The sequence below is a fragment of the Scyliorhinus canicula genome, chromosome 8, assembly GCF_902713615.1.
Source record: "Scyliorhinus canicula chromosome 8, sScyCan1.1, whole genome shotgun sequence".
Classification (NCBI taxonomy): Eukaryota; Metazoa; Chordata; class Chondrichthyes; order Carcharhiniformes; family Scyliorhinidae; genus Scyliorhinus; species Scyliorhinus canicula.
Genome location: NC_052153.1, coordinates 79,058,175 through 79,073,552, shown reverse-complemented (window position 1 = coordinate 79,073,552; position 15,378 = coordinate 79,058,175). Strand labels below are relative to the sequence as shown.

General features: G+C 40.6%; 1 protein-coding gene across 5 annotated transcripts in view; it reads right to left on the bottom strand.

The window, feature by feature from the left end:
- Window positions 1-14,853, bottom strand: part of ptch1 (patched 1) — a 104,159-nt gene extending 89,306 nt beyond the window's left edge. Inside the window, exons 1-2 of one of the 5 annotated variants that reach the window (XR_005461588.1) lie at window positions 8,517-9,306; window positions 7,146-7,338 (exon numbers count right to left, since the gene is read on the bottom strand). Coding sequence is in view for 3 of the 5 variants with exons in the window: in XM_038804794.1 (XP_038660722.1) it covers window positions 7,146-7,338; window positions 8,517-8,684 (361 nt within the window). In the remaining 2 variants the exon portion in view is untranslated. Of the gene's footprint in view, window positions 1-7,145; window positions 7,340-7,510; window positions 7,660-8,516; window positions 9,307-14,688 lie in introns of those variants that run through there. The other 4 variants (XM_038804796.1, XM_038804794.1, XM_038804795.1 and 1 more) reach the window with 4 other exon arrangements.
- Window positions 14,854-15,378: the final 525 nt, after the last annotated feature.

Sequence of the window (15,378 nt, the reverse complement as noted above, 5' to 3'; positions counted from 1 at the left end):
GAGGAGCAAGCTCAGAGGGACCAACCGGCCTATTCCTCCTCCTAGTTCACCTGTGCATATAAGCACTTGGATGTTGGAAGCAGAACAATTGTAGGATACAAAAGTATGTAAACTCGGAGGTGATCAAAATGTTTTGTTACACTACACAATGTGAACTGAAAATAAATGACCGTCAAGTTCACTGTGGCCTGGACAGTTTAGGTATACTCTCGGTGAGAAATTAATTTGATTTCCAAACTAAACTTTAGTGATCAAGATCAAATCCCAGTATTTTCGACAGTGAGTACATAAGCTGGTACAAAATATCTCAGCGAAGAAAGGAATTTTCAAAGAATTGTGTTATCTTAAGTTTATACATTACTGTAACAGTATTTCTCAAGGTATGTTATAGGAAATATTGATGTTTATTGCCCACTGATAAATGGTCATGTTGGAGTGCATTCTTAATGAATTAATTATATTCCAACTTATATGCTATAATTATAAATTATAAAGTTTATTTTGCACGATAAACGGTAGTTGGATAATCTGGGAGTAAATTACCAATCTTACTATACTTTTAATTTTGAATTACCATACTGCCATTTTTAGTAGTGGTAGATTGATTTATTTTGTTCTGCCGGTGGATTATGGACTTACTAATGAACAATGAGACAGGATCAGTCAATAACCACAGAGTAAAGGAGCCTCTCATGAAAATGGTAATAAAATTTCAGAATTTCATGTTCAATTTGAAGGGGAGAAATGTGCGTCTAAGACTAGTGTGTTTTAAACCTGAATAAAGATAATTATAAGAGTATGAATGCAGATCTAGAAAAAGTGAATTGGGAAAATAGGTTAAAATGCAAGACTGGAGCGATGCAGTGGCAGACATTTAAGGAGATATTTAATAACTCTCAGCAAAGATTTATCCCATGAGAAAGAAAATCTCTTTGAGAAGGATGCATCATTCATTCCTGAATAAGGAAGTTAAGGATAGTATCAAATTGAAAAAAAACTATACAAATCTGCAAAGATTAGAGGCCAGATGTTTGGCCAATTTTTAAGAACCAGCAAAGAACAAGAATGGCAGAAAGCAAGCTACTAATATGAAAGCAGATCATAAGAGTTTCTACAAGTATTTAACTAGGAAAAGAATAACTAAAACTTGTGTTGGTCTTCTAGAGAGTGAGTTTGGAGAACTGATACTGAAAACAAGGTGATGGGAAAGGCTTGTTGTGTCTGTCTTCACTGTGGAAGACTTAGAAAACTTCCCAGAGATACCTGAAAATCAAGTGTCAACTTAAAATAATCACCATCGCTAAACAAAAGGTGCTGGGAAAACTTTTAGACCTGAAGGTGGATGAGTCCCCTAGACCAGATGGGCATGCACCCCAGGGTCTTTAAAGAAGTGACTGCAAGGACAGTAGATGCATCGGTTAGAACCTTTCAAAAATTCCTAGATTTTGTAAGGTTCCCAGTGGATTGGAAAATACCTAGTGTAACTTTGTTATTCAAAAAAGGGAGGCAGAAAGCAGGTAACTACAGGTTAGTTAGCCTAACATCAGTTTACGAAATTGCTAGAATCCATCAACGCAGGATACTTTGATCATTATAATTTGATCGCGCAAAGTCACCATAGGTTTCTGAAAGGGAAGCTGTGCTTAACTAATTTACTAGAGTTTTTTTGAAGACGTAACAAGCAAGGTGGATAAAGGTGAACCTGTAGATGTGGTGTACTTGGATTTCCAGAAGGCATTTCATAGAATCCCTACAGTACAGAATGGGGCTGGTTTAGCACAGGGCTAAGGCAGGCCAGGAGCATGGTTCAATTCCCGTAGCAGTCTCCCCGAACAGGCGCCGGAATGTGGCGACTAGGGGTTTTTCACAGTAACCATTTGAAGCCTACTTGTGACAATAAGCAATTTTAATTTCATTTCAGAAGGAGGCCATTCGGTCCATTAATTGTGCACCAGCCCTCAGAAAAAGCACCCTACCTTGGCCCAATTCTTCACTCTATCCCCAATTCAACAGAGCCATACAGCTAACCTGCACATCTTTGGACTGTGGGAGGAAACCGGAGTACCCAGAGGAAACTCACGTAAACACTGGAGAGAACCCAGATCTTTGGCGCTGTGAGGCCACTGTGCTTCCCCATTTGATAAGGTGCCACATCAAAGATTACTCAACAAAAACACGGTGTTGGGGTAATATATTGGCAATGGATAAAGAATTGGTTAGCTGCTAGGAAGCGGAGACTGGGAAAAATGGGTCTCTTTCAGGTTGGCAAGCTGTGACAAGTGGAAATGATAGGATCAGTTCTAAGGCCCCAATTATTTACGATCTACATCAATGATGTGGATGAAAGGACCAAACGTATGGTAGCTAAATTTTCCAATGTCACCAAGATAAGTAGGCAAGTAGGTTGTCAAGAGAAGTTAGAGAGTCTGTGAAGGGACATAGAGACAGTTTATGTGAGTGGGCAAACTTTTGCCATATGAGTACAATGTGGAAAAATGTGAACTTGTTCACTTTGGTAGGAGGATAGAAAAGCAGTAAACTATTTAAATGGAGATAGATTGCAGAACTCATGGTACAGAGGGATCTGGGTGTCCTGATAAATGAATCACAAAAGGTTAGTATGCAAGTACCGCAAGTGATTAGGAAGGCAAATTGATTGTTGGCACTTATTGGAGGGGAATGGAATATATAACTGAGAAAAAGTTTTACTTCAGCTGTACAGGGCATTAGTGGGATTGCATCTGTAATACAGTGTACAGTTTTGGTTGGAAGCAATTCAGAGAAGGTTCACTCTATTCATTCCTGGGATGAGGGTTGTATCGTATGAAGAAGGATTGGGCAGGATGGGCCTATATCCATAGATGAACGAAAGGTAAACTTATTGAAACATATAAGATCCTGAAGGTAGATATCAGAAGGATGTTTCCATTTGTGCGAGAGACTAGAACAGGGGGAATAGTTTAAGATTAAGAGTTTTAAGGTAGAGATGAGGAGAGCTTCGTCTCAAAGTATGTGGAATTTGCTTTCCCTGAAAGCAGTGGAGGCTGAGTCATTGAGTTTATTCAAGGCAGCAGCATTAGACAGAGTTTTGATAGACAAGGACTCAAGGATTATGGGGGGGGGGGGGGGGGGGTGCGCAGCAAGTTCAAAGGGCTGAATGGCCTACTCCAGTGCTATGTTCTTATGTTAGCACATGGAACGGGAGGCTCTGTAAAGATTAATCTTTAAATTTAAAAAATGAAATTTCTTAAGAGGATGCCAAATAATAGTTTATATCATGGTGTCACAATTTTGTGCATAGGAGGGATTTGAGAACTCAGATACCAAATCGTCAAAGACCTTGAGCGGGATTCTCTCAGCCCAGGCTGGGCCGGGGAATCGCGAATCGCGCGATGCCGGCCCGACGATTCTTCGGAGAGTGGAGAATCAGCGCTATCGGCACCGGTGTGGCGCTGGCTGCTTGCCCCCCGGCGATTCTCCGCCCAGGATGGGCTAAGCGGGCGCACAAAAAATCAGAGTCCCACCGGCGCCGTCCACGTATGGTCTTACCCGGCGGGACCTCGGCATGCATGCATTCAGGGGTGGCCTGGTTTGGGGGGGGGGGGGGGGGGGGGGGGCCTCCGCTGTGGCCTGGCCCACAATCGGGGCCTACCAATCGACAGGCCGGCCTCTCGGGCTGGGGGACTCTTTTGCTCCGCGGTGGCCCCTGTAGCACCATGTTGCGTCAGGGCTGGTGCGGAGGAGGAAGCCACCGTGCATGCGTTCAATTGCACCGATCACAGTGTGCATGCGCGTGGTCGCAGCTCAGGCGCAGACCCGCGGCACCCATTTGTTGCGCAGAGAAGGATGCCACTGCTCATGCGTGCACTGGTGCCAGTCCCACTGCACATGCCCATCTGACGCCGGTCTCGGCAGCTGGAGTGGCGTGGGTCGCTCCAGTGCTGTGCTGGCCCCCTGTAGGGGTCAGAATCACTGCTCCTGAGGGCATGTTGACGCTGTCAAGAAATGCGACGGCGTTTACGACGATGTCAACACTTAGCCTCAGGATCAGAGAATCCCACCCCTTGTTTGTACTGGGTGTGAATACTTAAATACTCTTGGACATTGGGAGTAAGAAGAAATCCAAATGGGCTGGAGAGGAAAACACTTAAAATACAATAGATATATGGCCTGTGGAAGCATTGGCATTGATGGGTGAAGCGCCCCCCATCCTGCCCCCATTTCACCCTTTATTTTGTTCTTGACCTGCTCCCAGGTGTTATAATTGTAATCATAGACACATTTAACTTATTGTAAATTTTAAGCTTTTCATAAATAGTGATTATTCATCTAATTAGATCATTTTATTATTTCATTCAGAATAGTGGTCATCAAACCATGCTTCAAAAACTGTTGATTACGGTGACTCTATAAGGTGCAAAGACCCCAGTTTGAAATTTGTTTTCGGAACAGTTATATTTGTAATCAATTATGATCATTTTAATTTGCACTGAATGCTTCCGGTTCAATGCCAAAGAGTATGGTATGGCTTAGTATCCAATGGCATAGTACATGAAATACATTTGATCTGATCTGAACAGTGAGGTCCTTTTTCGCGAAGACTTTGAACGTTGTTGTTTTAGCCAAACACTGAACAATATTTTCGGTCCTTTTGTTTATTAACAAGGCAGTTGGCATCAACTACTTCAACTGAATACATGACCTGAATAAGTTGTAGTTTGGCCTGAAAGATGCTACCAGTGCCAGACACTGTATATAAATTTAGTGATGATCTAGTGTGCCCAATTATTCTCAATTGACTGATAGGAAGGCAAAAGAAAATGATTGTTTTAAAAATATCAGGAAGCCTATAATCATATCAATTTTAATAACAAATTACTTCTACATTCAAGTTTCTCCTAGGAGCACCAGCCATTCATGGCCACAAGAAGAAAACAGTTGGCTGGTAACCATCCCATATTACTCAAGTGTGCCTGCTGGTGAAATAAAGTGGAGCAATAGAGAACTCACATAAAGTGATAAGTAACAATGGAAGCACAAATGGCTAACTGAGTAAATTACGATAATTTATTATGGATCTTGTAACACTGTTCCAAAAGTACATTATAAATAATTTAAATATTTTGGCGATAAATTTGAGGAACATTTAAATCCATGTAGAAAGATACAATGGTGTGTTATGAAGCACAATTTATTAACTTCTCAAGTAACCATATTATAACTTTAAAGAGTTGTTGGGAGAAAACGGCAAATTTGCAGAATCCTTTTGTATTCAGCGAGCAGTCCTTCAGAAATCAGAATCTTTTGAAGACTAGATATAGTAAACATTGTCTTCCTTCATCCTCATTCATATGGTACACATTTCTCAATATGCAAAGATGCACACACACCTTACTGCAGTGACTAATGAGAATCCAGTAAGTAACTATAGAAATAGCTATGTGTCCTTATGATAAATGATTAAAACAATAAGTTGACTAAAATGATTTTGTATCCTCACATCAATTTGAAACACATTTTTAAAAAAGGAACTCAGCACACTGTCATCAGCAAGGTATAATTACTGTATTTAATCAATACCCAGTGATGTGAAGTATGAAAATGATAATTTTCTGCAATAAGTCAAATTAAATTTACAGTAAAATGCTTCAAACTTTCTTTGATTGACAATTGATGGGCTGAACATAAAGGTTGTGAAATTGTTGTTAGTGATGTTTGCCCACCCCTCATCATTTATGTTGTCAATTTTTGCAAACCAAGAAAACTAGTCCCCCGATACAGAACTTCGCACCCCCTCCCTCAACTTCTCTCTCAATCCCTCACTCTGCACTCCCTTCTGTTTATACATTTAACCACAGAAATATGCAACTGCTGCTCATTTGGCTTATTTGTGCAGAGCCCATGATCGTGACCAAAGCGTTACACAGTCAACTGAGAACACACACAGCTACACAAGATTCCTGCTGCTGTCAGCCATTTGGGGAGGAGGAGGAAAGACAGAGGGACAAAGGCAATATGTGAAGCGAATGAGAAGACAAAAAATATTCTTTTTTTTTTAAATCACAGCTACAGGTAGCAATAAAAACTTTAGACCAAATGAAATAAAAAGAACGTACAGTTACGCATAAAAATAGCATATGCTGAAACTTTGTTAAATCATAAGTTAAGTATTTATTAACTTTCATGAGACTTTATCAATATAAATAACTAAAATATTTCACAAATTAACGTTTCATTTCATTATACAATATTGCACTAACATCTTGAAAAATCGTTTCTCCTGCACAACATAGTAAACATACGTTTCAGTCTACTTTTAATTATGAGAAAAAGTAGAAACATTTGAGACAAAAACAATGTTTTCACTTCTCACTCACAAACAATAAAAACTGTTCATTTGCAGTGCTAAAAGCTCACCAAAAGCATTTCAGATCCAGAACTACTCATGCATCAATTAACAATTCACCATTTTTGCCCCATTGTTTTTGACCAGTAGAATGTAGATCAAAGCTCACAAAATCTTTCTTAATTGCACTTAAGTTTCCTCCCACAGAAAAGAAACACAATTTATAGTAAACTTTTTTTAAAAAATGCAATCCTAACTCCAATTATATTAAACATACGTCACCACCCGCTAGGTTACATTAATCTACTTTGCAAACATGCGTTCCAGTCTGTACGACTTCACTTTTTTCGTGAGACAAATGTTTTTTTTGAAAGTTGAAAGCTGTCCAAAACAGGACCACACACACACACTGGCGCACAGAGAGCTGCACTGATCACATTCTGCTGCTGGGGGCTCTCACAAAATGGCGGCTTTGACAAGCTCCACTTTTAAGAAGAAAACTCAATACCTCCTCTGCCTCCTCTCAACAACATGCCACAAATCACCATCATCGCCCCCTAACACCAGACCCCAGCCAGGTTTACACAAATGTAGAAATTCATCTTTATGGATTACAGCAAATTCTTTTACAACTTCTCCTTGGCTCTTGGCCAAACAGCTATACAATAAACAATCCCATTCTGGGACGATGTTTCTGCAATCTCCCCCCTCCCCTCCCCGCCTTGCTAATAGCACACTTATTATTTGTTTTAAAGCCAGATTCCGCAGAATGAATATGGCGAGAAAGGTTTGCTCTTACCTTCTACCCACAGCTCCTCGACATCGGTTTCTAGATTAGCAGCCCTTAATCCCACAGCAAAAGCCCCAAATATCAGCAGGCCCACAACGAAGAACTTTCCACAGTTCCTTTGAATGTAACAGCCCAGTTTAAACAACAGTCTTTGAAACTTTGCTCGAAGCCACAGCGGTGCTTTCCTTCCAGTAGCCTTTCCCTAAAAAAATAAAGACCAGAAGAGACACCTTAAGGAACCGAGAGAGCTCAGCGGACAATCGCGCGCGCGCCCTTAAAGAGACAGCAGCACCCCTTCCGATAGACCATTTCCAGCGCTACACCAAGCGTTTCACTTGGAAAATAAATAGCTTCTCATGTCGCAATGTGGTTACCCAAACTAGCACCATTCGGCGACTCTTTCATGTTCAAAACACATTGACGTAAAGGTATTATGTTACTAAAGATGACGGCCAGTCACTACAGCGACTGTCACTTCATCTCAGGGGGGAGTATCCATTGCAATCTACCGACAGTGGTGACAGGATACTCCGGGGAGTGAAGCGCAGGCGTTGCAAACAGATTAAATACTCGTGGTTTGAAATCTACATGTATTAGCAAATGAATGAAGGTGACATAACAAATGCGTTTATGCTTCTGTTTGCAAAATGGTTAAACATCAAAATGCATCAACATGTTAAATTTTCCCAACTAACGTGTTCCATATAACAACCACATGTATAGGGTCAACATCTAATGGGATACATAGTAGCAAATAGTACATCCACGTGGTTGCTCTGCTGTAACATCATAAGCTGGAGTAATTCATTTCCATAGCAGTATCAGGACGCTGTGATCTGAATTAGGAAGTGAAGCAGCCATCTGAGAGTTACAACAATATTTGCGAACGGAAGAGGGCAGCCACATGGATTTCAGCTTAGAACCCTACACTCAACAGATACCATCGCTTAAAGAATGCTTCGCTTCTTGTTTACTTTAAAACTTAAACACGCAGCCGGGATCTTTGCTGCCGCTTGTGCTTTTTAAAAACAAAAGATAATCCGGGATCCTCTCTTTGCTTTAAAGTATTTATGTGGAAAAATGGCGTGTTAAGAGACATGAAATCCCACACACACACATATCCAAGTGTGTCGATGTTCCGTGCTACTTGTACTGCAGCACTCTGCAAACACCGATCGGAGAGCTGAGCTTTGTTTACCCTTGCTTAAAACTTTCACTATTTTTCAGCGATTCGTTGATAACACGGGTAAAAAGCAATGATCCTGCAGCGTTCAGCTCCCACTATCTCGCTTTCGGATAATAATAGGGAATACAAAAGGGCCCCCGGTGTGCAAAAAAACAAGAAAAAAAGATTATTTTTTTTACAAACTGGAAATGCACCTTTGAGATCTGATCCAGCGCAAAGGCAGCATCGCAATAGCTCGGCCGTTCCAGATAATCTAAAACCGCTGTCGGATGCCGCAGGTTTCTCCTTCTCCTCCTCCTGTTTTGCTGAACATGGTCCTCCTCTGTCCTTCGGCGCTCCGCAGTGTTAACAGCCGAGGCCATGTTGTGGATGCGACTGGGCTAGTATAATCACACACCGCCTTAGCTTCCACCAAACGGCCACTTTAATCCTCAGGAAAGTAGACGCTGTCTGGCAAACTTCATACTCCTCGTAGCGATGGCGAGTCAAAGTTTGCGCCTTCCATTCCCACATTTCGCGATCTGGGGGATCCTGGCGATCTTCTACATTCACGGGAACTGTGCGCTTTAAAAGAGACCGGAGAGGGGAGCTTGAAAACGTTCACCTTCTTTCAGAGTCTTGGACGTTTACCCGGACCGACCACTCGCTTGAACCATTCTATGCACCAGGCCCTGGAACTCTGTGAGCCTTGATTCAATAGAAAAAAAGCCTCTCTCCATTTAGGGGGGGAAGGAAAGCAAAAACCCGCCTCCAGGGCCGTCAGATGGCTGGGAGAAGGCTTGTATTGCTTGGCTCTGATTGGCTGAGGAAGGCAGAAATTACTCAGCAAACACGACTATTATTAGCTGCTTAGCAACAGCTCACCAAAGTAGAGACCACCCAGGCGGTGAATGCATCTGTGCCCACTTCAGGGGAGCCGCGGTTCGCCTGAAAGAAATCATAGCTCTTCACTCCCGTCTCCCTCTTCTTTTGCACGCATTTGGTTTAAAACAAGAGTTGATATGTAAAGATCCTAGGATTATTTTTCTTTCTTGAGCGGCGCATCGGGGTTTCTGTCGATTACACAGCGGCCGATTCTCGCGAGGAGATTGAACTTTTGGAGGCACTTGCTCTTGTTTAAAGAAAATCCTTTAGCGGCATCTTGGCCTCAAGTTGTAACAAATGCTGGGAGGTCTCGGTTGAATCGCCAGCTTGCACAAATAATGACAGTGCCTGGACCGTGCAGTGGGAAGTGTCAGATTTTTGCATTCACTCGAAACCGTAATAGCTGCTCTTTCCCAACCCACACTAAATGAAAATCAAAACAAACTTTTTTTTTGTTGAAAAATCTCCCAGAGTAAAATGGGAAAGTTATCCGACTGGGCAAAAAAAAATCCCTGGACGAACGATTAAACCTTATTTCTTTCTAAACCACGGGGGATTTCGGATGCAAATAAGATTATCTTTAATTTTTATCATAAAAATCTCCCACATTCCTCCCGGCCGCCCCCGTACAAACCACACACACACACACATTCATTTTATTCATTGAAATAGGGGAGTTTCACTGGAGGTCATGTGACCGGCGTACCCAGGGCGACGCGCTGCAACAATGTGGGAATGGCTGAATTACTGTAGGAGCACAGGAAGAAAACAAAAACCTCAGTGGTCCTGTCAAACTCCATCAGGATCAATGTGATTTGCATGGCTAATTAACAGACTTCTCACTTCTGTTAATTTCTGGAAGGAAAGGAGGTGGCCGGGAAAGAATAAACCCGCTTAATTGCATTTCACCGTCATGTATGCGATGGTGCTTAAAGAATTTGAGACAAGCCGGCATTCCTAACGAGATCTAACCCATTCGCGGAAAACTGTAACGTTTTCCTGGTGGAAGTTCGAACTTCAGGAACTTTTTTTTCAGTCCTCCTTTCATTCAATGTCACCATTAGATAGTATTTCAAGGCCTTAAGCTGGGCTCGTTTGAGGTGTATTATTTTATCGAGCGCAATACTGTAATGTGACACTTAAAGTATGTTATAACAAATTCAAGTTTAAATTAGAATAACAGTTCAAAAATCACAGGGGCCAGAAATCACATGGAATGTAGGAGCTGAAATATGAGCATGTGGGTAAGGCAGATGATGAACCGGGTGGACATACGGAATTGTTTATTCAGCGTTTCTAACCTTTTCATATAAGATCAAACGGAAGTAAGGTCATATTACAGAAATACCAAAGCAGAAGTTTAACATAACCACAAAAGTCGCGATCTATAAATTCAGAAATATGAAGTGCCAATTAACAGTAATTGACCATACTTTGCATAATAGAGCAATGTTTATTCCAATATTGAAAATAAATCGATTCCTTTATAGGACGAATGTTTTTCGCATTTTTATTTTAAAGCAAACATCTTAATTCTTAGCACAATTAGAAGTCATTATTGAGTAAATGGAAAGAACGTTGCCCACTACTACAAATAGCTAAACATTACCTATCACTTTTTACTGATATAATTTATTCAATATACACACGAGCTGTTTACATCCGCGTGAGTTATTATTCAATCATTGTCTGTTTCAGTTTAGTTCGACTGTACTTACATGAACACTACCTATATGTGGTCAATATATCTGCATGGAGCAGGATTTCTGTTGGTATTAGGACAGTGAAAAGCAAATGTGGTCCCAATTATGAATATATGACATGCAAATACACACACACATCTGCTCAATATGTTAATTGCAATGCAGTACGATATCGTTAACCATACGTTTCTAATGGTACCTCTCCTCCAAAATACATTTTATGCTACGCCCCTTAGAGACCCCAACAGGTACTGCAATGAACCACTTTGAAGATTGATAAATTGGTCGAAATGCAATCCAAATTCTGAATTAGCATGTATTACCAGGACAACTGTTCCTGTTCAAAATGCATTCTCTAAATAAGTGTATGCGTGTGTCTTAGGGGTCTTTGTATTCCGTTTATAATACACATCTTTAAATATAGTAATCACAGATGAAACGTGAGAAAAGAATATTCAATTCCATGAAACAAATATAATCTGGGTAAAAATCAATGCATCTTAATTGATCATTTTCCACATTTTTTGACCACGAAATGTTAAAGGAACATCATTCTGTTAATTGGATGACATATTTGCATGTGGATTTTAATCAATGCACAAAATATATCTTCCATATCGGAATTCTCAAGAATGGTCATTTTTTGCGCGGTTGCATAATTAAACCTCTGTAGATTTAAAGCTTCACGTGATTAATTCTTATTGATTGAATCTGAGATAATTACACTGGCCTGCATGAGAATGTATTTGCTATTTTAACATTACAAAACTGTCTGAAAGGAGGCGTTGTTAATCAGAAACTGTGGATAACATTGTCACGCACCTCCTTAAGGTGTGCAAATCTGCGATATGTGAAAAATTTGGTTTGTAGTAAAACAAACGTGTTCAGAGTCCCGTTTTTGACAAAATGTGCCAGCTGCAATGGCAGTTTTTCCTCCAATTTATTATAAATGGTTGTTCTACTTAAATAGGAAAACGTTTAAAAATCATTTTAATCTTGTGGTCCAGAGTGAACTGCTTTAAAGGCAAAGCGATTGGATGGAGTACATTTGGCATATAATTGACTTGCTTCTGTATGGCTGGAGAGAAAGGAAGAAGTGTGAGCACAAACTAACAACTTGGGTGGTCAGCTATGGATGCCCTCAATTTGCCTCATTGCTAATGCATGCGAGTGTTCCATTCCGAGGCGATAATGTTGTTCGTAATCAATCTAGCCTTATTTACATTTGGAAGCATTGTTGTCTTTAATATGCATGCCTTGCTCATGTAAACGGCGCTCGACGCCCGGTTGGGTTAACTTCAACAAATCACTAAAGCTCTCCTCATAGTGGTCAGAATCGTTTTTTTTTCTCAAATGGATTGAATCAATTTTATTTGTCAGTTGGGTTTTGCAGAGTACAACTAGCAAGCTAGTGTGACTCTCCTGCCTTTGACCCCTTTTTTTCCTGTAATGGCACTTATTAACAGGATTTCTGTACTTTTAATCAACCATCCATTCGTACATTAACTGGATACCCATGTTTTACGTTATGTGGATTTTTAACTTTACTCTGGTATTTTTCATTGAACATGATGGTTAGGTGGAGACATACATACAATCCAATATCACGAACTGCTGGATAATGCTTTTTTGAGCACCATTGTCTCATTTGGAGGGAATCAGCAAATTTTAGTATTTAAATGTGCAATACGGATATATCTTTTGAACTGTTATGAATCGGTGTTACAAGTTTTAGTAGTCTATCCAATCATGTGTATTTGCGTAATTCCGTGCATATTGTGAAATGTGGCTGATATTTGCTGCTTTTTTCAGTCTATCCACCCATCCCTATACTGTGCTAAGACTGTTTGCCCCTCCGTCCATGCTGTCACCAGTCTTTAGATGTTGAACTATTGCATTATTAGCTCCCGCTAAACAGGCAATGCCATCAGGTATGGACTGTGGCACATTTAGACATCACAGCTCCCATTGTACTCTTCCAAATCCAACGTATATAAAAGGTGTTGAATCTTTTAAGATTTAAAGACTCCACCCATTTCTAAGCAGCTCTGGCGCCAACGGTACAAAAAATAAATGCCTATCACTGACTAACATGGATCATTCATCCCATTTTCAAGTCAAATAATTACAAGTGAATTGGGACTATGGACATCATTTCCAACTCGTACCAAGTGTTTCTTTGGAGCTATTTGTTTCAACCACTGATCTTGAATTAGAATTCTCTTCGATATCTATAATTCGTTAGTTTCCTTTTGAATTTCTCATACACTAGGTTTTACACCTGGAGCACTTTGAGTGATGGGACATCACAGATCACATTGACTCATCTCAGTGCAACATATTTTCAGTGTAGCTTTTTGTCAGGACTAATTAACAAGGTCAATTCATCAGATTGCGAATATTGCTTGCAATTCTTCCTTTGAACTATTTTCAGTTAACACGGATTTTCAACCGAAGTAGATATTGTCCCCCAATAGGTTTTAATCTTCAAACACAGTTTTCTTGTAACCCGTTTCAATATGTCAAGCCACCCCCACCCCCACTTCTCCCACACACGATGGAGGGTGGGGTGGGGTGGGGGCGCTACTCACAAAATCTGTCAAAATAATGCAACTAATTACCCTTGATCGAGCTGAAAGAGAAGTGGATTGCATGCTGTCCGAAGCATGGACACCGAATTAGGGGTACAACACAGGCACATATACACTGACAAACACACACAAAAAGATCTGCTTTCAGTAAGTAATTTTAATCATTTCAGGGGCCATTCATTTGACAACCTAGCATCACGTCTTGTCGAACACGATTGGCGACACGATCCTTTGACCTACCGCTGTAGCAACAAATTTATTAGATATATAGGCATGAGAAATGAAAGGAAGTAAAACAATTGCGCCTCATTGTGTTCACCCTTTGACTCTACTAATCCGGTTTACACCTCACGCCTACATCACTCAATAGGACTATTACCAGCAAAAAATAAAAGGGGTGGGGGTTGCTGATGTCTATGGGGGGAAACTATTTAAGTGAAAATGAGAAAGATTAAGACGTTTCTTCACACGCAGTGATCTCCACCATCCCTTTTCGTGGTTGAAGATTTTTTTTAAATAAAGGGCTACGCTTTAAATATAATTATCTGGCTGCACTTTGTATTGTCGCCTTTGATCAAAAATACATTATTCGGTTTATCACCCACGTTTTGGATTACTTTTATGGGCGGGCTAACTAGGTTAGATTTTGATTTAAATACCTTTAAAATGTTAAACATGTTGGAAGTAAAACAAAGAAAGAATACAATGCCCACTGACAGAAATAGTTTAAATGAAACAGCAATCTTATGGCACACCACATCACTTACAGAGGTACAACTGGAAAAACAATCTAGATGTCTTTTTTTTCCTGCTGAGAGACAGCAGTAATCAGTGATTTCTTTTTGTCCCAGAGGTGCATCTCTATAGGAATTGCACTGAACGGAAGCTGGGGGCGACCCCTCGGAGCGTGAAAATAGGTTACAGGGATCCTAAGGACCCCCAACTCTGTCAGCGTTTCTATCAATGACCCCGTCTGTTCAGCAACCAAGTCTAACTGTGAGTATTCCGAATACAGTCAGAAAACAAAATCACCTCAGATACATATCAATGCTCTTATACCACCCAACCATAATAATCCCACTATTAGCTATAGCAACAGTGGCTGCATTAACTATATCAGTAACACAACAAGCCCATGCTATTTGCCAAGAGTTTACCCCAAGAGCATTGCAGTCCCTTTTTTTTTCATCAAAGGTAATTTTACTTACCATCTTCCTCGAGGCTCCCCTGTGTGACCGTACTGGTCTTGCTTTGCTTTATATTTTCGGGGAGTGTACGATGTTATTTTTCACAAGGTTTAAAAAGTGATTTTAAAGGAACAAGGAGTGTAATAATCCTGCTAGGTTGCAGTCATTCTGCTGTGTGCTGGAAGGTCTCACAATTACATGCCTGTTTCTATTAAGCAGCGCGATCCTCGAGGTGGGTGGTCTGCTCTCAATAGGCAGGACCTGTCACCGTCACGTGACTACCCCGACACCACCACCACCCCCCTCCCTTGCACAATAAACTAAACTTAAATCTAAACGAAACTAGCATGCTATCAGTCCTGTGTAAACAGCCTGCAATGCACAAACCATGAGGAACCATGCATTCAGTTGCTGTGAAATCCATATTCAGCTCTCCAAAATATTGACAACTAAAATAGGACAGATTTATCGAGCGCTTGGAATTGCACGAAACAATTCTTTGTGTGGAGAAAATAAATGGGACCAAAGTGAATGGCAACACAATTGTACATAGACATCACTCAGTTTGAAAAGATGGAGTTGTGTAACGACATACTTTACATCAGCACGCTTCTGTGAGAGACAGCCATTTAATTCATCTATTTTCACAAATAGCTGTTCAAACACCCCAAAATGTTGGCCCAAATAATTTGATTGTGATAAGCCTTAACT